Raw genomic sequence first — 24,663 nt, forward strand, 5'->3', positions numbered from 1 at the left:
ATAACATGTTTATCTAGCTGTACATTTAGCGTACATATTACTTCTAAAAGTGTACAATCAAACTGTCACAATGGCCACAAATTGTGTTGCACTCCAAATTGCAAGGAATTGAATTTATAAAGTACAAATAATCTTCTATTTTTTGAAAAGTTTCTTTTACTATCAATATACAATGTTGAACTTGCATCCCCGGCATTTGAAGTTAACTTTATATGTTACATTATATGTGTTAACTTTCAATAATTAGCTAATTATGTAATTATCTAATTTATTTATTTTTATTTGTTTTAAGATTGTTCTTTACTTCTTAAACCACTGTGAAATGCAACTTTAACTTAGTTTTGATACGTAATATTCTTTATCATTATACATGAGGAAGAATTACAGTGTTCAAAAATATCTTTGAAAAGCCTATGATGTATGTTTCTATTGGTAATAGGAAAATAACTAAAAAAAAACATTTCATGCCTAACAACCTCTAAGCATTTATTGTAAAAATTAATCATTTAATCTATATAATATTTTCTATGTCTATTAATTAATTGTAAATCATACAAAAGTAAGGTACACTTACAATTTTTAGTGATATGAGTAGTTTCAAATGCTCCTAGGTGTTTTTAGGTTAATGGAAAGATTAATATGTTAACTAAGTACTATTTAGATGGCACTGTGTGCAATACAGGATCTACTTTTTTCTACAAACCTGTAAGCAAGACTAGTATATTTTATAATGTAAAAATGTCTTTATCTCTGTAAATTATTTATAGAAATGAGCCTTCATAAATCAATTATCTCTCTATTGTTAGGTTAATTCCTTAACAGACATCGAAACTATATTCTCATTAATATAAGTGATGGGGTGAAATTTACAGCCCCAAAAGAATCAAAAACAAAAGTAAATTATAATTAAAATTATTTTTTAAAGTGTAGTCAACAAGTATAGAATCGAATATGAAAATTAACACGATTGACTAATTCTTTTAGCCACTATCATCGGTATAACATTTGTTTGGACGTTAAATACAAGTACTTTTATTGAACCCCCCAGCACTATTATTCCTGTGACACCAGTTGTAGATTGTAAAAGCAACAACACAATAAAAAAATAATCGTATACAACGTTTTCACAAAACACTAATAGTTTGTGGTTTTCAGCTAGTCATTTACTTTAGTAATGAAATCCAACCCATTAAAATTATTTTAAAATTAGTTTTGTAAATGTGAATGAATCCCACAGTAGTTTTACGAAATGTTTATACGTGTTGATTAACAGAATGATTCTCAAAGACATAGTTTATGGACAAACTGTATTGATAAGGATGTTTTGTCTAACATTGTTTCGCCAACTCTTTTAGGAAACTAGTCAAAACCCTATTCTGAGGCACCAGACGCTGTAGTCTATGCAAAAATGATGAGTCAACATCTAGAGTATAAAGAAGAGTGTTGATTTGTATAGTCCGTTCAAATCTGAAGTTCCTCTAACAGTCAAAATCCTACCAACTAGTCACCAGCTTGTCCACCAGTTTCTCTACTCTATGGTAAAGCTGTACTGTATACTCTATGCAACAAACCAAGTGATTCACCTTCTCTAGCATAGTTGGTTGTAGAGTCCACCTACCACAAATCTTCTCTAAGAAACTCTAATACGTGAGGCACCGTTATTACTCTATGGCGGAGCTGTCCTGTGTACTCTATGCAACAACGGAGGCCTCGTCACTCCCTTGGCCAAACATACAGGGTTGCACTGACACTTCAGCACCCATTCTACGTCTACAGACAGCACGTGTCTGTGGCCATGGACGGGTGCTTCGCTCCTCCACAAGTCACTCCCCAACTCCACATCCTCCAGACCACTTGTAACTCCACACACGAACTCCACCCGGACCGTGGAGCTGAGCTCCGGAGCGCAGCAGCCTCCGCACTCTCCGCAGGCCCTGGGTCGGTAGCGCTTCCTGCTGCGACACTGGCCGAACACTAGGTGCACCCGGGACATGCGGTGGGTCGCCTTGCACTCGTGGCCCTTCTGGAAGTCGTAGAAAGAGTTAAACGTTGATAGGTTCAATAGGGAGTAAAATAGAATGATTAAATTACTACTTATTATTAGGTAGTTAAAAACTATGGATGAAAAGGCGATAAATAAAATTCCTAAGAACCTAGGTCATAAGTGTAATAAATGGTCTATACTACGAAATACACACTTTTTCGTCGAAATGTATCGTAAGCTCAGCTAGCAAAGTAGTGTAATTAGGCGTGTTGGTTAACACAATAAATTAATCTATCCAGTAAAGTTGAAGTAGTTTACCCTCTTTTTACGGTTGAAGAGTGCACATTATTTAAATTAGAAGCAAAAATGCTAACGCTCTTAGGAAAACCTCAATATATCTTTCTATCTGTCACTTATAAACTGAGCTAATTGTACCAAATTTATGAAAAGTTTACACGTTGTTTGGACATATAACAGACTTTCTCTAGATTTCTAACAGTCTCCTAGTCTAACTTGAATCTATTTATTTTTGCCTTCAAATCTTTCTCGGTCCCAATGTGACTCACCCTGACATGATGATGACTCAGGTTGAGAGGTTTGACCTTGAGAGAGTCACAAGGTCGCAGCTGACAGAGACGAGTCTCATTGCGAGTTTTACAGTCCGGATTGAGGTTGGAGACTCGGTGAGACAAACCGAGGCCGCACGATGAGGAGCACGGCGTCCAGGGAGAGAACTCAGCCAAACACTGTGGAGGGCTCTGGACTGCAATGTAATTAAAAATGTTTGGGAAAATATGTTTTCACTTTTCAGTGTAGTCGATTTTCACACTTATATAAACACCACCTAACGCAACTATTTGAATCCTACTAAGTTTAAACCTAGGAATAATAACAAAACTTAAAAAATCTGTTGGTATTAAGAATCTGTTGGATTAAAAATAAAAAGTTTAAACGACAGACAAATCATAGTTCCATTTTATGTTAAGATTACAATAATTATACTTTGGATTCAGCAAATAAAGGGGGCACAACACCTGGCATACTAAAAGACAGACTATCCAGTTGAACCAGCTTCAGTCTACTATGGACTAGCTTTAAAAAAAAAATTTTGTTCTGACTGACAGACTGTGCAAGCGACAATATTTGTCCTTCCGTTAAGTTCAATTTTTGTCGATACCTTAGAAGTTAATATAACTTTCTACTAAATTTTTTTACAATACACCATCTTTTAGGTAAGAATAAGTTCAAATTGTGTGTTACATTATGTGTATCAGCATTGTGTAAAAAACTGCTTTCTTGAAATTCAGACTGCGAATAATTGGCAGAACCTTTTTCTATTGCAGCCGGCTGGTTATACTGAAATTTACAGCATAGCGACCAATGAGATATCACAAATCAAGTCTTCAGTACTATATTTTACACTTTAAAGCTAGGAATAAAAAGATTGGCTTGAGGAATGGGAAAACGTGTTCTAATTGAATTTTCCACCTGCTCATTAATATATTAGTTACATAATGCTTACAAAACGTTTGTTTGAGTCAACTGAGCAGAATCACTTACCAGACTCTCCGTCACACATCCACTCCCTGCAGCATTGTCCTGGCACCTCCACCAGACGAGGATGTCTACAGCTGCCTCTAGGGGATATGTTTTCCTGGGGGCATAGGCTGGCGCACGCGTACGTCCCGTTCTACAAACAACAAAGTTGGCCCATGTTTACCATTTGAATATAATAATTCAGTTTTTAAAGACTACACTTACTAAATCCCATGGCCACGCATATATAAGGAGAGATTTGGCTGCACCAATCAAGCCCCTTCATCTTTCTCTATCTTCTGCGTCTTCCTCGGTTGCATCTAATCGCTCCAGGTCTCTCTGTACTTGACTCCACCACTTTGGCCCTTTTGCTTTGGTCGTCTTCTTTCGGGATTTTAAAGACTATACAGTATAATATACACCTATACTGTTATACTACATATTAAATTTGAAAAGATGGTGAAAAGTGTATGATAGAAGTTTTTTAGGGAGTGAAGATGGGTTAGAAAGATTCAAAATCTGATCAGGCATGGACATTTTTACAACATAACGAACTTAGTACAGTTAATTTTAATAAAACAAAATAAACAAAGAAAAGAATGAAAGATGCTACACAAATTGATAGAAATAAGGAAGGTAATGGAAATTTTCTAAAAAGGGAATGTTTACATTTTTTGAATTGTTGCTTGTTGCGGTCATATGGATTGTGAAATATACTTTCTCTCTCTCACACAATGATCAGCTGGCCTGCTAATGAATACTGAACACCAACCCTTCCAAATCTGTAAAATCGCAACCTAATGGACACGTATGAACAATAATAGTGACTCAAGCGGGACCAAGTGACGATAGGGTCATATTCCAAATACCTTGAAACCTTAAAACTTACATTACACGAATGAGACATATGTTAGGGAAATGGAGGAAAAGGCTTCTCAGCATGAAGTCATAACTGGAACTATACATGATGTTTAAGTTATACCATAAATGTAATATGTAAGTAATGTATTTGCTTACTTTGCAGGCACATTGGGTACGACAATCTAGCATGAAGGTTTCCCCGTTGTCGTACGTTTGGTTGTAGATCGTGCAAGGCTTCCCTTTTATGGCTGAAACATATTGCTATATTTAGTAAGACATGCAAAATTATATATTTAAAAGTTGTATTGTATTCATACAATATTTACAGTCTAGCCTGGTTCACGCATAGGCTGAACCTTCTCAAATTAAACTATTCCGTTACTTTATTGATGTGTACATTTGTATTTGCTGTCTTAGTTGAACTCTCAGTTTGTAAGGTTTGTTTAACAGAGTACAGTATTCATAACTGTAAACTCTGTCAGTTCGTATTCATGGCTGACAAACTGACAGCTACGTTAAATGAAGGTTACAGTTGGTCAATGTTATTTATTTTTATTATAATTATTACTTTGAGACATCATTACCTTTTGGCTGTATTCCATAGTGACTACTCACATAATGGGTGTAGAACAGAGTGTATGAATCGTGTAGCTTTTAAATAACATGAGCTATTCTTTCTACCAGATCCCTAATTGAAAATCCCAATGGCCAAGAAAAGCTACTGATTGTTTTTCAGGTTCGAACCGATTACCTTCTGATTGTGTGGTGATTACCATAACTACTTAAATGTAATCTATCATATTACATCACCCGTATTTGGAATATTAATTATATTTTTTGGAAAGTAACCAATGGAGTGCAGAAAGTTCAAAATTAGTTAACACAAAATTAAATACAAAACTGAACAACTGAACATTCACTTCTAGCAATGTCTTTGTGAAAGCGTTGAATTTCATCCCATCCCTTCACTAAGCCAATTAGCGATATGTAGGCTTCCAATGTATGCTCAGCGCACACTTCCAAGAACATTGAATGCTGTGAGCAAAGCCAAAGCCCTCATTATATCTGCCAAGCCTTAGTAGCTTCTACTGCAAATATGGTGCACACACACACATGCACGTAGTCTCTCGCACACACACAAGGGTGTGTACACACTACAACATGTGCTTCGTTGAGTGTACCAAGTCGGCAATTAAACTAAACTTTGACTTGAGCAGTATTTGCTACATTAAACGGAGCCACGCTTGACTCAATTTGCATTTCTTTGTCAAACAGGTTTTGAATTTCTTAGCTTGCTGGGTTTTCTGGGTCACAATTAGGAAATTTTCATATTTACATTTCTAATATGAGTAAAAGTTGTGAGACAAAATTGTATTTACGATGTTGGGGTTATCATCTAATCAAACTATATACTTACTAGTATGTTTATTGAAAGTTAATCTTTCAATAAAAATCTTAACATTTCTTTTTGAAGGTAATTCTTGCAGCAGTACGTGTGTGCAAGAAAGCCAGCTGAGTAAATATAGGGTTTGCCGTGTAACTACAAGGTAGCCGGTTCAATTCTAAGAACATTCAATGCCCTGATGGTTTGAATCTGGGCCCAACTGCCCCCCCCCCCCTTCAATGGAAATTTAATAAATAATCCTTACTAGGAAATCAGCTGATCACAGTCAGCAACAAAGCTGTTATCTTATTCAACACTATTCCACACTTCACATTCAAATACACATTCTTAGGTGACGGGGTTGTGTGAATAAAATTGTATGTATTTATTTGCCCAGTTTCCAGCTATGTACCTAGGTCATGTAAATGTACCCAGTTTAAGCTTATGTACCTATTTCATTTCCATATACCCAGTGGCAATGTAATCAGTTGAAGCTAATGTACCCAGTTTGGGGAAGCGAGCTGATCTAGTGGTTAGAGCGTGGGACTTCGGTCCCTGAGGTCCAGGGTTTCTGCGAAATCACCAATGGATTTTATCTAAGTGGGTTGCATTATGCCGCAACCCCTAGGTCTAGCGTGAAGTAATGTGAAAAACAATCCCGGTCTCATGCCTAGCGTCCTACAAAATAAATGTACCCAGTTCATGTTAATGTACCCAGTTCACGTTGTTGTACCCAGTTCATGTCAATGTACCCAGTTCATGTCCACGTGACCAGTTCATGTCCATGTACCCAGTTCAAGTTAAAGTACCCAGTTCATGTCAATTCCAAGCATATCTAGGTGAGATGCATACCTTTACAGATTCCTACAGTAGTCTTGCTGTTGGCGTACTGACACACCAACCCCCTGGACTCGTCACAGAGCGCAGTACCGTCGCATGGCTGACCGACCTGTCGAGCACACATGGGGCAGCAGCCACAACCATCCCTCACGACCGGGACTCCTGGGTCACACCGAGGCAGACCCGGGGGGCAGACACACGGGTACGAGCAGTGCGACCTGATCTGGGGGCAGAAACAAGTATTATATGATCATCACTAGCTTTGGATGTAGCTTTAAGTGAAATACTGGATAGTTTCAAGCCCATTATACATCAAACAAATGCGTCAACGGGTCACAGGTATCTACATTCTGTCAGGCAGCATATGTAAAGGTCAATAAAATGTTTTCTCCAACTCTGATCATGCCCGTCAAACTAGACTCAAAAATGTAAGTATTATTGTTTGTCATATACATATTACAAAATCCGATCATGGCTAAGAGTATCTACAGCTTGCCTCAAGACTTTTAATTCTGGAAGTTCAAATAACTAGCACTAACCTGAGGATATGGCTAAGAATCAAAGCATTGTATAGCCTAGGCGAATATGTTTTAGATCAAAAACGTAGATTGTTTAGCAACAACTAAAATATAAAAGTAAACATATTTTTGATTTTTAAAAGGTATATATTTTTCCTTCTTTGACACAACTAATTTAAAGCTGGTCTCGGTGAAGAAGTAGGTTAATTTTAGGGAAATTACTACGGCCAACTAGGAAGGGTCAATAATAAATGTTAGGAATGTTGAAAGTATTGTAAAAACCCTGGCCTAAACAAGTTGGTGCTTTAAGCATGATATTGAACTTCATAGAAACCTAGTTTTTAGTAAAAGAGCTAAGATCTTTGATAGGGTTGCTTATAAAGTTTGGGAATCAGATTCTTTTTTGGAAATTCGGATTAGTTAAACTAAAATATATTTTAGTGATTATCTTGGTTGACTACTCTGATCAAACTCATTTTTTAAATTTTAACTGGCAAGTTAAGAATTTTGAAATCAGCAATAATGAGAAAGGTAGCTAAATACAAAAAATCTAATATTGTTAGTCTTTTTCATGTTTTTTAACAAAATAATTCCAACTTGTTAAACTAATTATATTAAAATTTCACAATTTACTCCAGAAAAGAACGAGTCTGGAATAATTTAACCTTTACAAAGGATCGAGCAAACAGACGCGGCGAAAAAAACTTTGAAAAACTTTCCTCTACGTGTCTTGGTTACAAAACGAATTGTACATCGTTCTACAACTGTAAATGAGCACATGTAATTGACGTGGGTAATTCAGGTAATTCATGTGGCTTATGTAAATATGAGTTAATTAGGTTGACGAGGAAGAGTGATTGATTAGATAATCAACGGAAACGACAGCTCGGTGATCAATGAGGCAGCGACGAATTGCTGTTTGGATCGAATAAATGGTAGAACGTCAATGTACCATTCATGTGCCTATATCACCTACAATAATCTCGATTTGAATGTGATTTACCGACGATCTAATAGATTAGCTAATAGAAGAATTAAGTAATTTTCTTTAAGTATGGAGTACAAGGTTATGGACGAGTTCCACAATTAAACAGATTTTTTTTGTTTTTTAAGTAAGTAAGTATTATCAGAATCTTTTCCAGCATCTAGCTAGGAGATATATCATCCATCATCCATCATGGAGAATTCAAGTTTTAGGCAAACATATTAGAAGTGGCAGTGGGGAGTTTGTAGTCTGTTAATCAAATACAACCATTGAAGTGTGTAGCTATTGATTACTAAATAATCAGTAATTCCATTTCTAAACCGTTAACTCTTAGGCCAAGGTATTCTGCTCTTTTCCTAATCAATAACGAAAAATGTATGTGATAATTATATTCAAATTAAAATGTGTTATTGATTACTGAGTTTCTAACTCAGATAGATTTGTTTGAATACTAATTTGCACTATCACATGTCAATATTAGAAAATAATCTGTAAATCTCTATTTTATATTTCTCATACAAGAATTATTATAAGCCCTAAGTCAGTAAGCTCAAAGTATTGAGAATTTTTAATCTTAAAGGTGTAAGAGGTTGGGTTCAGTTCATCATTATGATTCTTAATATATCTATACCCTGATTTATTTATTATTTATTATTTTTTGTTTAGTTTCTTCACATGATTAAGGTTCAATGCTATAAGTATTTATACGATTATATACTCATAATGAGTCTAAAATCATGCTGTATAGATCACCGCTATGGATAGACTTTCCTATTATCAACCTGTTGTGATTATAACATAAATCTGTAATGAATTACCTCATTGTAAGGACTTGACAATGGATGGTCATCCTTGTAGTCCTCACACTCGTAGCAAGGCGCTCTCTGACCGTCTAGTAGTGTTCCTAGCAGTAGCACCAGCACCACCACTATCTCCATCTCTGTACAGACATAAAGATTTTGTTGTTGACTAAATTACCAATACTCATAATACTATACAAACTACAAAAATACAATTTTACGGACAAGGATTTAAATTTATTTTGTAAACTAAAATTTTACATGGCCTACTAGTTAGATAAGTTTATACTTAAAAATAAAAGGTTGTATAATATAAATATAGGTAAAAGGGATATGGAATTTGGTAGAATTTGTGCACCATCAAGTTAATATTTACTAAGGTAGCAGTTATTAAATAAAACCAGATTTAAATAATTTCTATTATGTATTTAATAAAATCATATATTTGAGTGGTTTTACTAATATAAGGTAACATTGAAGTGGACTGGCTTGATTTTAGGCGAGATATCGATAAGTCATTCAATATACAGTGCATTTGTGAATTATTAAAAGCACCTCATCGAAACTATAAATTATTATTTCAAACTACAACTAATAATAATAGTTAAAACAACTACAAAATAAAATTTTAATACGTCATATAATACCCATGTTGTTATGTTGTTAATTATTGTAATTGTTATTGTTATTGTATGTAGTTGAGTAAAAGACAATAGTCTTTTCCCAAAAAAAGATTACATTTTTTACTTTAAGTGGATAATGTATAAAAAAATCTAAAGGGAATTCTCTCCGAAAACTTATACCTATTTACAGCTATTTTTATATCAACTCATTATTTAAGTTTAATAACAAATAGTTTTTACATTTTTTAATAATCCTTTCCAACCGTTTTAAAACACGTAAATACAAATATTCCCAGTTGCGAGATAAAGTAAGGAAACCCACGAATCTCGGAAAAGGTTTAAACGTGTGGAGGAATTAATCGAGAAGAAACGATGTTTCCAGACGTGTCGGACTCTTTAATACCTTCTTGGAACTCAAAGAAACCTTTTAGCAACGCTGCGAACATTTGGGAACAACTTGTTTCCGCGAATGTGCAGTGGGACATTAAAACGATTGGTCGGAAAGTATTTTATCTGTGTATTCTAATAATATCTTAACGTTACTTTTCAAATCTTTTGGATGATTTTTATTCAGCATAAACGAGATGAGCTAACGGCGTAAAAGACAAACACGTTATATCCTGTGTTTACAGCAGTATACAATTAAAACCCTTAGCAGTTAAAAATAGTTAGATTATTATTTTTATTGATACATGAATGCCATATGATTCATACTTGTTTTTTTTATTTCTGTACTTTTTTAAACTTATATATATATATATATTATAACTTTTTTTGACTCGTGGAGTATGTTGCCACAGAGTTTGATCTTAAAAGATGCCTTAAAATGACAAAGGCTAGACTATACTTATATTTTAATTTTGGTCACTTCCATTCACCTTTTTGACTATTTTCAAGGGCTGAAGTATAACTAAGGCTGGGTCCCCATCACTTAGTTCCACATAGAAGGGTGCCATTTCCCCCTAATTCACCATTTTATCTTTTTATTTAACTAGGTATTTAATTGAAATTGTATAAAAATGTATTGCTGTTACATCACAACCCTGTGTATTGTTAAATGAAAGACCAGATCACTCATTTTTTATATGCTCAAAAAAAGTTGTATCCCGGCAATGTTTGGGTGAACAAACGTTTTTTCACTAAATCATAGTTAGGCAATAGCAGATGGATGAGACATAACCTAATTATTACATAAATAACTAGAACTACAAATAAACTTGGTCTTAAATAACGTAAAAAATGTCAGCAATGGAAAGGAAATAAATTCAACTGGTTTAATACAAATACACTCACACTCTATCGTGCAAAACTGAGACATCCTAAATCTGTATGTAGGCATTTTACATTAAACTAAAAGCAACAAACTTATTGAAATACAAATAATATTTTGAAATTTCCCGGAAAAGACGGATTTTACCACAGATTTTTTTTTTACTTTACAATATTAACTCACATTACATTGTCTTAAAATGTAATTAATCACAGATTTTAATATCAAATGGCGGAGATAAGTGTTTATAATGTACAGCACATTACAAAAACTATTCTTTCCTTGAATAATAATGTTTTACAGAAAATGATTTGTAATAGAGATTAAACTAAATAAAGAACCGCTCTACACTGTAATAAATCTGTATCCAATGCTCCACCTGACGCCATTAAAGCCTCATCTTCAATAGAGGTGTAATAATTTTACGCTGTATCTCATTTTATCCGTTGCAATGTTTGTATTCCAAAATTTACATGGGTAACAGGTTAAAATATTTGTTTCAGTTTATGATTTTTGTCTCAATGTGTGTACGTCATATTGGAAAGTACCCAAATTATGGTATCAGTATTGGATTAATCATATTTCTTTGTTTTAGCGAATTTCCCTATAGGGAAGTAGCTATTACCGTAGGTGGCACGGTAATACCTAGACCCGGGACCAAGTTACTTTTTCATTTTGATGTCCCCAGAGGCCAAAAACACCATTCGTTCAAATTTTTATATATGTATATATATATATAGACTTATATATATATACGTCCGTGAACGTGATAACTTGAGTAATTTTTGTCCGATTTTGATGAAATTTGGTTTAAAGGTGTAAAGCAGGATAAACTTGAATGAGTTCGCAAACCAGCACGATCGGACCATGGGAACGGGGCTTTACGGGGGGTTTTATGGGGTAAAAATTGGTTTTTCTCACTTTTGACCCTCAAAAAACAAAATTTCCCGATTTCTCTTTAGACCTTTTTAAAGAGCTTAAAAAAACAAATAATTTAGTATATAAAAGAATTTTTGTTTGATTATTAGTAACGGAGAAAATTAAAAAAATTGTAAATTAAAAATTCCCATGTTATTCTTATGGAGAATATTGTCAAATGTTGTAGTTTGCTTGTTTATGGGATATATTTTGATCAAACTTGGCAAATTTATTTATTTTGTACTAAGCTATCAATATTTTACTCAAAAACACACTTTATTAGTTTCCTTGTAGCAGCAAACCTAGGTACTCGTTAAACATAATGTTATTAAAATATATTTAACTGAAAATCAATTCAGACAAATGGAAATTCGCTCAGTCGGCAGGTTTTCTGCGGCGGGGGTATTTAATTATTTATTTTTGTAGGTTGGCGGCATTTTTAAACTTTGTATTTCCCTTCCACATGTACAACGGATCTTTGCGTGGAACGTAAAGTAAAGGAGTGAACTGGTATAGTCAAAGGGTGCATTAATTGTACTGAAAATAAAAGGATCCGAACCCGAAACCTACAATCTGTGGCGCTACAGACTGAGCCACCGACTCACAACTAATTTCTATTTTACTCGCTGTATTTAGCAGTTGTGTGTAGGACAAAAAAGCATTTTGAATGATGTTTTTTGAATGATGTTTTTTGAATGATTATTGTGTTGCCTTTAGAGATAAAATATAATTTCCAAATAACTACAAAATGTCTGTAAAAATATGAACTTATCATTCTGAATCTCAACTATTTTAATGAGCTGACTGTCAGGATAAAATTAACTTTTTACCAATCTACACATTTTTAGATTAAAACTAATGAAATTAAACTTATTGGCATCAATCAAGTTTACTTTCTAGAATTCCTTGGAATTTTACTTCGGAACTTTGCAAGTCGTGACATATCCCTGGTTTCATATTGAAATTCAAACAAACCTGTAGTTTTCTTCATTAAGCATGCACAAAGTTTCAGCTAATTTGTTATAATAGATTTTGTGTCCATTTAAACAGAACCTCATGTGATCGTGGGTTGCTTCGTTAAAGTAATTATAGGTGTCTTTTAACCAGATACCATAATTCTAGCTTTTATTACATAGAATAAACATACAGTTGTATTGGGTTTTTAATTAAATATCAACTTCAATGTATCTTTTTGAGTAAGAAAATACTCTCAAATACACAATTTCTTACATAAAACAGTTTATTCTATATGCATGAAACTTAAATTAAAATATGACCTTCGACCTTAAGAAACATCGCCTTTAAATCTTCATCCAGCTGAGAGCAACAGAGTTACCAGGGAGAAAAATACCTCTAGGCTTTTCCATTCTCTCATGTTCTCCGTAGTTGTTATAAAAGCTGGACTTAAATGTGAGTTGTTTTATTTTGTGCAGTCTTAAAACAACCACTGGAGGCGATCATTTTATAAGGCAAGTTATTTTAGACATTAAATACTCGTCGTTTTTCTATGTTATTTTTTAGATCGTTCCATAAATAAAACTCTGCTGATTCCAGCCCATGTTTTTTTTTTTGCAAATGTATAACCTACGATGGTTAACTCAATATTTTTTAAATTGCAAAATAAATTTAAAATCATACAATAGTTTAGACTGCAAAGATGTCTACCTGGTTCTTGTAATTGCCTAAGCAGATGTAATTACAAAATATAATAACCTTTATTGTTAAGTTTTTAAATTTTCTTCAGAGTTTACCGTACCATTTGCACATTGTTCTCTTCTGTAAATTTGCTGTTTTTGCCTCCATACTATTTATTTATTTTGTAGTGTTTCATAATTTTGGGTTTGCTTATTGTTAGTCTCTACTTCGTCAATATTTATTGTATTATTGTTCCTGCATGTTAACTAGTCTTTATTGCCACTTGCTGTGATATTTATCATGCATTTATTTTCTCAACGTTGTTTTGTTATTTCTAAGTTTAGGTACTAGGTAGTAGATAGCTGTAATGGTCACACGCATGTATTATTACATCATCTTTTTTTGGCCATCTGTAAAAAATTGCAATGTGAAATGTAAAATGGTGTTTGCCGTATACAAATAAATAAATAAATAATGCTGTGTCAATTACAATGGTTCCATCATGTCCACCAACTGTCTGAATGATAAATGGATTTATTTAAATCACGTAGTTCTGTCATTTACAAATAAATGTAATAATCGATTCAACGCATCCATTAGACTTTACGACACGTTGTATAACCATTTATAAAAGTCGTTAAATTTATATTACAACAAGTTACAAACCATGTTTTAAATATTTATAATTGACAATTTATTTTAATCGGTGCATTGAGCATTGTTGTCAAACTATTTACAAAATTATAAATAGATTCCAAATTAAGTCACGATTTAATTCTGTTCCAGAATAAAATTACGGTTAATACACGAATCACAATTTGAATTACAAATTATATCCTTATTGACTTTATTAAACCAAATAATTAAGTTTTTTGAACCGTAAAGAAATTCTCACACTTACACTAATGATCATAAATAGTCAGCTGTTCAGCTAACACTAAATTAGTTTTTGTTTATTTTTTTGGTTATATAATCAGCTAAGCATCAGAAAAAATAGATTACTTCATTGAAATGTGAACGAATAGTGTTATTTGTTGCTAAGACCCATTCAACATATATTTCCAAAAGTTCGACTTCAAATCTTAAATCTACTAGGGGTATTGCTCAAAGGGATTTAATTTATAAGAATATGCCTGTATGTTAGCCTTATTTTTAACTTCAAGTAACATTTCAACCTATTTGGTTTGTTAGAATTTGCATGTCCCGAAAAAAACACTCAGAAACCACTTCTTATTTCCATACAAAAGATAATCAATCGTTTAAATACGTGAATCATAAATTGTCACACGAAGTTTAACAGTGTACAAAACGACAAAGGATTCCAAATTAAGGTCACGTTGCTCTTCCATTTATAAATGATATTGAAGTTTCAATGTATGTATTACACTTTTCGTCACGTTTTGTAGTCACTCGAATACGAAACAATCAGTTCCATTTGTACACTAAAAATTAGAGTAACATTGATAATTGATAAACATTTATAAATGACAAAATCGGTTGATCCATGCAATTTAATCCACGTGTAAAGTTTGGCCGTTAATAATTGAATCAGAGATTAAACACATGATTTACTAACTACTACTGTAGTTGCAATATGTTAAAGAGTTTCAATAAACGTATTTGGACATTGATGAACAGATATTTTAATTTTTCGATTTAATATCAATTCAATTATTTTTCAATTCAAAACATTTGTTCAATGCTACACGTTTTACAAGTATGTCAAGTTGTCTAGCTATATATGAAAGGTAGTGTCATTTTATTTCTAGTATTGAAAACTAGGTCATGCTGTATAAAGGTTTTATATTTGTTTCAATACAGGTATTGCAAAATCATTGCTCTCGTCATATAATGACAAGATCATTCCAATGCAAATATTTATTCAATACTGTCTTCCATTTATGAATTATACATTCATTTCAATGCATGTACAGCAAACTGATTCACGATGTATAATTATCTTCTTAATTAAAATAATGTCCATAACTTTTCTGTGACACGATTATGCTGTCAGTTCTGTACAACATTTTCGATACATGCATTACAAAAAACATCATGATGTGAATCCATACAAAATCATAATAATGTGTTCAAATTTTAGTCACCTTGCCTAACAGTTATTAAACTTTTATAATTTTAAACCATTTTAATTTTTTCTATCATAAATTTGGTTTCAAAAAGTGCATTTAAAACTAGTCAACATTGTCCAGCTATTTTAAAATGATGCAAAAACGTCAATAAATTGAATTAAAACCTCTGTCTCTTTTAAGAATATTAAAAAATGATACGAATGTTACCGTATATTTTATATATTACCACACCAAGTCTAACCATATATAAAACCGGTCGCCATTGTTGTCAGTTATCGGTAGAGGTCAGTTTATCATTCTGACAGATCATTCGTCCGATGTCATAGCGGGGGTGTATTAACCCCTAACATGACCCTGCACTTTCAACCAACCTAGGGGTAATTAGGTGATGGTCTTTTGTTTTCACAGATTATTCTGTTTTATTAATTAAAATTTGGTCTTTCTGTTGTGTTTTTTGTAACTCCCAATAGAATATAAACTTTTGGTATTGACGTTGACATATTTCACTATAATTAGTTACTCTTGCAATAAAATGTTCAATGGTAGCTTAAAATACAACAGATGTAGGCTAAGTCCTTTTGTACATTATAAACATTTGTTGCTTTTTTACCGGAAATCAAACATAATATTTTGACTTCATGGAAATACCACATGATGTATGAACATATCCATAGATTTTAGCTTCAACAATTCGTACTGCAATATATTTCTTATTAAGATTTTTATAAAATGTTGTATATTTACAGATCTTATAATATATGTGTGGTAATAAATACGTGTAGTATAATATGTGTACGGTTTTGATAAGCTTTTAAATTATCTTCTCTAAGCAAACTACATAAACAATTACTTTATACTACCTAAATTTTCAGGTGTAACGGGATACTTATGAGGAGTAAAAGTATATTTCCTTACAAACAAATTGATTGTAATTTTAAAAGGGGTAGAAAAATTCAACACTAAATATTGTGTGTGTTAAAGTCAACTACCCTATGACATTTGACCGACATAACGTATTTCAAATACAATTTTAAATCCTCCCCTGCCTTATACAAACATAAATATCTCCCCAGTATTTTCAACCCCAAAACATTGACACAACTATCACTCACCGGGCTCTACACCTATTCCACAGTACACGAAGCACACTCTCCAACCATCTCGCGAACACTGTGACTATTCAACAAGTAAGGCGCCCCAGCGCCCCCTAGCGCCCTCTAGCGCCACCGCGGCTGCGCCACCACCGTCAGAGCGCCACCTGTCTAATCTATAGTGGTGAGGTGATACTCACACAGTCGCCTGACACCCCGGAACATGTGGTTATGTGTTCTTGGGCCTTTCGTGCTTCGTTAACTCTATGATATTGCACTTAGTGCATTTGGTATTACGTGTTTACGGGTTTTCTTAAGCTTTTTAGTTCATATGACCAAATATTTCATGTTTTTGAGTTGTTTCGAAAATTGCATTATTTAAATGACCATCATAACAGATAAACTGACAGTTTAAGACTTATTTATTTAAACGTCACTGGAATTTTAAAAGTATTTTAACAGGCTGAAGCCTGATAATGTCACTACAACTGTGATGGATAGTTTCATGAATTTATACCCCAAGAAAAATGGCATATGGGCCGGCATATTGTTTTGAAGCCAACCCATCAAATTTAGTATTAGAATGCATGCACGTAACTACACAGTTACCTAGTCTCTTTCGTACACTACATTCAAACAGTAAAGAACTGTTGTGGTTTAAGTTACATGGGCGTAACTTTAGTGACTAAAATCTAAACAAAATAATTACAAGATGAAGAATATATTATATGTGAATTATATATGAACTGCAAATTTATAGCTTATCAGTTTCAGCTGTACTACTGAGATTAAGTATTCGGTTTATGTATATAGAGTATGATAATCTACTCACAACAAACTTAAACACTGTTAAATGAAGTTTACAGTGTGTTTATTTACACATTTTTTTAGGATTTTCCTGTGAACTCCTGTTCTATTGTGGAACAAAAATATTTTTCCGGGGACTATATTTTCTTATTTTTAACGTAATTTGAAACTTAAAAATTATTTTTTTACAATTCATTTAAAAAGTATTTTCTTCGGCCAATCTCAAAATTGTTATAACATTGTGGGTCATAGTAAGCTCTTTCTTCACAACAATAGCCTTCACAGAGTTGTCAAGCTTTAGAAGATAGCCTACAATAGCTTATTTGCCTTCATAAAGTCTTCAACACAAGTTAATTTTCAGTTCCAACCTCTCAAATAATAACTCTCTTATCCAAGTGTCTGTCTTCATTGCTCGTTTGATTTCATTCTTCATTGAGAACTTTATTGTTGTAATTCTAATGCTTTGAAAAACTCTATGTGTACATTTTAGATATTTATTTAATGTAGATTCAAACCCTTAATTAAACTGCAGTTTAAGTCTATACATTTTTGTCAAGTATAAATGTGTGATGAGTTTACCTCTTTTGAAATGGTCTTCAATCGAGGGGTTCTGTAATGGCTCGAGTCGCTTCAGTCGCGCGGCTGTAGACGCTCGATAGGAAACGGTTGCATTTACTTTTCATTAAAGCAGTCAATTTTTTCAGCCGCAACAGTCGCAGGATAGGAAATGGACCTTTAGGTTTTTCTATCATGGTTTATGGTTTATTTCACATAAAATTGCATCCAACAACTTATAATTAGAGATATATAACATATAATTAGACACTAAATTTATTAATTTTAACATTTTGCACTCTGCTCCCATCTTTTGCCCTAATACAGTGTATAACACTTTAACCTAAATGTAAAATTTTCTTTAAGTAGTTTAAAACTCGCTACAGCTTGGGCAGCAAAGTTTGGACTCCCAAGACGCTAACAGAGAGTCCTGCAGTCAACACTGCAACACACTACTGCATCTTGCATGCAATCCGTATGGACCTGCTGTTTAAACATTCTTTTTTACATTTTTTAACAAAAATACAGCTGTTCAAGAGATGATTTACTTCATAACTGTATGTCCTTGATGAATATGATTAAAATATTTTATCGAAAATAATGTCCCAATGAAATTAGTACTGTAGTTAAATGTTTATAGTTGAGCTATACTGCTTTCATTTTTAGACGTTAGGGAATTGTTTTGCTGACCACAAAACTAGTGAAAGTAGTCAGTATTATTTCCAAAAATAATATTGTGATAAACGTTTCACTTCATGATGGAAATAAACGAGTTATTCAGGTCCATAGTTTTCTTTCAAAATGTAAAAAATAGAATATTGGAGTAGTATGGGTAAGACAAAATTAATTCCTTTACTAAAATTAAGTACAAGCAAAAGAGTGTAAGATAATTTCAAATGTAGATAAAATGTATGGTAACAACAGAATTGTGATAGATTATTATCCACATCACAAACCGTTGAAATTAAATTACAGTATATGGAATTAGTTTATTAGTTTAGTCATTGCGTTACGTTGTAGTGAAATAAAGTGTAAAGTAAAATAAAGACTTCTATTTGAAAAACTAAAACCAAGCATTGAAGTTCGACTTAATTCATACTATTGAGATTGGGAAATCACACAGGCATGGCATATGTTTATAACGGGGACAAAATACATCTTATTACCTCAAAGCAATTAACCAGCATCAGCTGTTTTCGTCAAAGGTTATTTCAAATACTGCCAAAAATATTAATATAAACAAAATATTATTTGGACAAAACTACTCACAAAACGCGTTTGGTAAGGATATTTTTGGAAACGTTTATGACTTAACTAAAAATGTTAAATTTTCTCAAAGTTTTAAAATACTAAACGAAGCAATTATCAATTGAAACAACCCATATGCTCAGTTCAGTAGGGAGGGGGAACCACAACCATTATTGGATTTCCCTTTTCAACAAATTGTTAACGATTCCACCTTTTATTTCGTACAGATGAAACGAATTCTGTGTCCTTTCATGTATTTACCCAGTTTTTATTTCTTTTCAATTTTTATTGACACAAGAATTGTGATAGATTATTATCCACATCACAAACCGTTGAAATTAAATTACAGTATATGGAATTAGTTTATTAGTTTAGTCATTGCGTTACGTTGTAGTGAAATAAAGTGTAAAGTAAAATAAAAACTTCTATTTGAAAAACTAAAACCAAGCATTGAAGTTCGACTTAATTCATACTATTGAGATTGGGAAATCACACAGGCATGGCATATGTTTATAACGGGGACAAAATACATCTTATTACCTCAAAGCAATTAACCAGCATCAGCTGTTTTCGTCAAAGGTTATTTCAAATACTGCCAAAAATATTAATATAAACAAAATATTATTTGGACAAAACTACTCACAAAACGCGTTTGGTAAGGATATTTTTGGAAACGTTTATGACTTAACTAAAAATGTTAAATTTTCTCAAAGTTTTAAAATACTAAACGAAGCAATTGTCAATTGAAACAACCCATATGCTCAGTTCAGTAGGGAGGGGGAACCACAACCATTATTGGATTTCCCTTTTCAACAAATTGTTAACGATTCCACCTTTTATTTCGTACAGATGAAACGAATTCTGTGTCCTTTCATGTATTTACCCAGTTTTTATTTCTTTTCAATTTTGCTGCAACAGTTGCAGCAACAGTTGCAGCAACAGTTTTTCAAACGTCTCTTGTGTTTAATGGTTGTATTTCTAGCGTTCAATATTTTTTTTTTTTTGCTTATTTATGTTTTATTAAGTTAATCTACGAATAGTATGCGGTTAAATATATAAAATACTAGTTTAATGCTTTCGTTTATTTATATTTATTGTATTATGTGCTCTTTTTTTACGCCAGTGGAATTTCACAAGAGAGATACGAGAGAATAAATGTTTAGTTTTCTTAAAACAAAGATAATATATATAAAACTCTGGATGTATTACAACTGATAATACCCTCTTTCTAACATCATAACGGAAGTAGTAGAAAAAATATTTGAACAAATTTACAAAACTCTATACAAAATAGATTTAAATAGATTTTAGACATAAACTTGTTGCTACTATTATCAGTTATTATATATTTATTTTGACCTAATTTGAGAGTAAAGTTTGCAAACTTATTTTTAATCTTGTGTTTAGTTATGTTCATGTTAATGGTTTGGAAAAGTATCCATTAGGTTTGGAACTGTTTTGAATATTACTTCAGGCTAGTCCTATTGAACATTGTACATTGGCATGAACTGGGCACATTAACATGAACTGGGTACATTGACATTAACTGGGCACAACAACGTGATCTGGGCACAAAAACGTGAACTGTGTACATTGGCATGAACTGGGTACATTTTTTGTCCTAGGACGCTAGGCACTAGCCTGGAATTATTTTTCACATTACTTCAGGCTAGTCCTAGAGGGTTGCTGCATTATCACATGAATAAAACCCATTGGTGATTGGCGGAAATTGAACCCGGGACCTCGGGGACCGTAGCCCTACGCTCTACCACTACACCAGCTCGCTCCCCCTGATTAGAGGTACTGAAACACGTAATATTTTCATTCTTTTATTGTTTACAACGTTTACAAAGGGTTCCAATCGAAAGATAATTTGATTTAGACATGGTTGAAAATCATTATCTGTTTGCAAAATTACTCTTGTGAAACTCCAACCTAACGATACGCTTGTTTACAAAATTGGTTAGCGGATTTCATTGCTTTTATCTCAATTTCACCTTTGAGTTTTAGATAGGTGATATCTTTTATTTATAATATAATGTATTATTTCACATTTATCTCTTATCAAGGTTTCTATAGTTTTATTTTACCAGTGTACTTTGTTGTATGATACATGCACGATTATCATTGATTGTGAGTGGGAGCTAATATATTAGTTCTCAGTAAAGAATTTTAATTTGTTATGCGTAAAAATTACATTTTTAGGGTGTTATGTTTATGTTGTAGGTTTCGTATTATACTCCTAAATCAAATGTTCTACCTTCATGAACCTATCTCCCATGTGAATTATATTTAAGGTGGTCATTATTTGTAAATAGCTAGTACAACTATATTTGTCATAAAAATATAATATTTTGAAACCCTTTTATGTTTTTTTTTTTAGATCTCGTTTTTATAAAATGAAATCGGCTATATGGTAAACTGTAATGATAAACTGGCTAAAATGAAACTAATTATTTGAAAATTCTCACCATATCCAAACCGGATTGACTGGACTAAAGTTTATTTAACCAATGATTTCCATTTGCTTTTAACGTAGTCTGATTGACTTATGTACAATTATTCCGTGTTATCAACACATAGAATATTAACTACAGTAAAATGCTTAATCTGAACACATAACATATATTTTGATGTAAAAAGAGACTACAACTGACATTGATTGGATATAAATATAAACCGTTAACTGATACAAATCTTCATCAATAACAGTTAAATTTCAAAAAACGTTTCGTCCTAAATTACTAAATTATATTTAAAATTGAATACAGTAGATGGAAAGCAAAAACAATTCGTTTCATCTGTACGAAATAAAAGGTGGAATCGTTAACAATTTGTTGGAAAGGGAAATCCAATAATGGATGTGGTTCTCTCATACCGAACTGAGCATATGGGATGTTTGGACCTTGACAACTTTTATTTGCCATTGCTTAATTTGCTTATTTAAAATCAAGATAAAGGAGATTATGTATAAAATTAGTTATTCCACTTTTCCTTCCACCCTTTGGTACAAATTATTGTCTAATGTAATTCCAACTTTGCATAACTCTTTAAAAACACACCTACACAGATTCACATTCACAGAATACAATTTTAACATGCTAGCCTATAGATTATTTTTCAAATTTTTGATATTTGTGTGAGGAAGCTTAAGAAATTCCTCTCAGTAAATTAATATATTAGATGAAATACGTAACCCTAAATTATGCCTGTGAATTCTCAACATCAAAAACAATTTCTTATGCTTCACCAAGAATATAGTCTTTAAAAGTTTTAAATAGTGGTATCTCCAAAGATAGTACACTCAAAATATTTATAATGCGTCATGGATTATTTTTTTAAGTGAGAAATATAAAGGACGTATTAACATTTGAATCAACTGCAAGGAACAGTAATGACTTAGAACTTCGTGACTATACTGTAAATTTAAAATGATAAATTAGTTTTTGTATCAACATTGTATAGCATTTTAATATATTTCTACAAATTTATCCTGTATCTTACTTCTCTAAAGTATTTTCTTTATTACAAATTAACGTTATATTTATTATTACTAAACAGTTCATATTTAATCGGTACCATACAGGGTTATTTGCTGTTTATTTACTCATTTTTACAAAGAACGTTTTAGTAATTTCCTATAATATCTAACCACATACAAATTAAAATAAATTTGAATTTCCAGGTATATAATACACTATATTTAAGTTCTAAATAACAGTCTTTTGAAACTCACTTTAGAAGTTGAGAATGGATTTAGCAGACATTTTACGTCAAGGCTCAAACGCTTTTAACAATAACAATGTCTGTCACAGCTTTTTATTCCAAATTTACACCGTAAACAGAGTAAGTGATTTTTAATGGGAGCCTATAAGAGTCTCTATCAACAATATGCTATTATTATTATTTTTATATGTTGTTATTATATGCTCAATGAAATGTTTTTATATTAAAAATTATCATCTATACTATTATGAATTGAGGTGGTGTCTGTCTATCTGTCTGTCTGGGTGGATGTCACGACTAAAATACTAAAACAATATAGCACAGATTAAGCACAAATATGGCCCACATACTTAGGAACGTCATAGGCCTATTCACTTCCTTAAGTTCCCCTCGGGCTTCGCCCCATGTATGTCCAAAGTTTTAGAGGTGAGGTATTCAAAAGTAAATAATGATTTGTCTCCATGGTAGAATGAGAAACTCATTATGTTTATCTTTGCTTTGACATTTCAATGTCAACAAGAAAAACTGCAAAATGCTCATTTCACAGTTTCAGACAGCTGATCCAAATAAAATAAATATAGTTTACACAACTATGAGGTAGGATTATTTAATCTAAAAGATTATCATAGATTATTCTATTCGAAATGTAAATTATTATGAAACTGATTTTTCTTCCCATTGTGAAGCACGGGTACAGCTGCTAGTTAATTTTAAAGCTAGAAATCTATTTAAAAACTAGTTGTGATTAACATTAAAAATATAATCAGGTGCTATTATGTTTGTTTTCTTTCTAAATTAGGTTGAGCAGGTAGTTTAGTTGAAAATGTGCTAAAATATTCAAAAGAAATGTTATTATCAATAATTCCTGTGACTGGGTAGTAAACTGTATTTTTAAAATCAAGAACACGGTTTGTAACAACACAAAAACGTGCATACTTGTACCCAGTTTCAGGAACTTACTATTATTACGTGTAAGTTTGGATTCATTTTTTTTCTTGTTATTGTTTCTAATCAACACAAACCTGCAAGGGATTGGCTTTAAACGCAGATAAAATTAATAATCTTATAGGAGAAATGGAAAAATAAATACTTTAGTACATAACTACAAAATGTCAAACGTATCGATATATACTGTATTTTTAAAGGAATGCGTTTTAAAAACCATGCAATCAGTGAAAATCTTGATATTTAGTTAAATACTCATTCGTACCCATATGAACCAACACCATCATAATATCAAGAGTACATATTTCAAATAACATATTATAAGTTCAGAGTTTTGAAAGCACCCATGTAGGCTTTTAGGATATTGGAACGTGATGTAGAATATATGCTGAATACGCTGTTTGTCAAAGTGCGATTCAACTTGTATTTTGGACCAAACATTAAATACTAGACACGTTTTGAGAAATGCTGGATGTATTCACATATTTTAATATCAGATGGAAGATAACAAAAGCAATCTCGAGTGTTAAATTCCGTTGAGCAGTCCCTTGAAAAACACGAATATAGTTTGATATGCCTTGAAATGTATTTACATTTCCAAACTGAAGATTTTAGAATAAAACCTGTACCATTTTACATCTTTATAGGTTCATAATTCCTGAAATTACATTTTCAGAGATGCTATCTGGTGATTATGCACGTCACCTTACAGTTCTTAGGATACGCGTTTAGACAATGAAAAAGAATTTAAATTCTTTCATAGCATTTCTATTAGCTATACGACTTTATCCTGGCCTCTCCTAAATAAATAATAGGCAAACAGTGATGCCAATCCGCTATTCCGGGT

The 24,663-nt window shown here is 32.4% G+C and overlaps 1 protein-coding gene across 1 annotated transcript; it reads right to left on the minus strand.

Annotated features, from left to right (window-relative positions):
- Positions 1-484: 484 nt before the first annotated feature.
- On the minus strand, positions 485-16,605 carry LOC128995080 (CCN family member 5). Its single transcript, XM_054419966.1, has 7 exons — positions 16,557-16,605; positions 8,927-9,048; positions 6,618-6,828; positions 4,538-4,629; positions 3,545-3,674; positions 2,551-2,747; positions 485-2,023 (listed from the first exon to the last, which is right to left on the minus strand). The coding sequence occupies exons 2-7, from the start codon at positions 9,044-9,046 to the stop codon at positions 1,667-1,669; spliced, it is 1,107 nt and encodes a 368-aa protein (XP_054275941.1). The 5' UTR covers positions 9,047-9,048; positions 16,557-16,605; the 3' UTR covers positions 485-1,666.
- Between the last annotated feature and the right edge of the window lie 8,058 nt (positions 16,606-24,663).

This window comes from Macrosteles quadrilineatus, unplaced genomic scaffold, assembly GCF_028750875.1.
Source record: "Macrosteles quadrilineatus isolate MER2022 unplaced genomic scaffold, UCM_ALF_1.0 Scaffold_5__1_contigs__length_97177068, whole genome shotgun sequence".
Classification (NCBI taxonomy): domain Eukaryota; kingdom Metazoa; phylum Arthropoda; class Insecta; order Hemiptera; family Cicadellidae; genus Macrosteles; species Macrosteles quadrilineatus.

Coding starts and splice junctions, on each gene's coding strand:
- LOC128995080 (XM_054419966.1), bottom strand. CDS start 9,046: ATGGAGATAGTGGTGGTGCTGGTGCTACTGCTAGGAACACTACTAGAC. Junction 4,630..6,617: donor TACTGTAGGAATCTGTAAAG/GTATGCATCTCA, acceptor AATATGTTTCAG/CCATAAAAGGGAAGCCTTGC. Junction 2,024..2,550: donor TGAGTCATCATCATGTCAGG/GTGAGTCACATT, acceptor TACGACTTCCAG/AAGGGCCACGAGTGCAAGGC.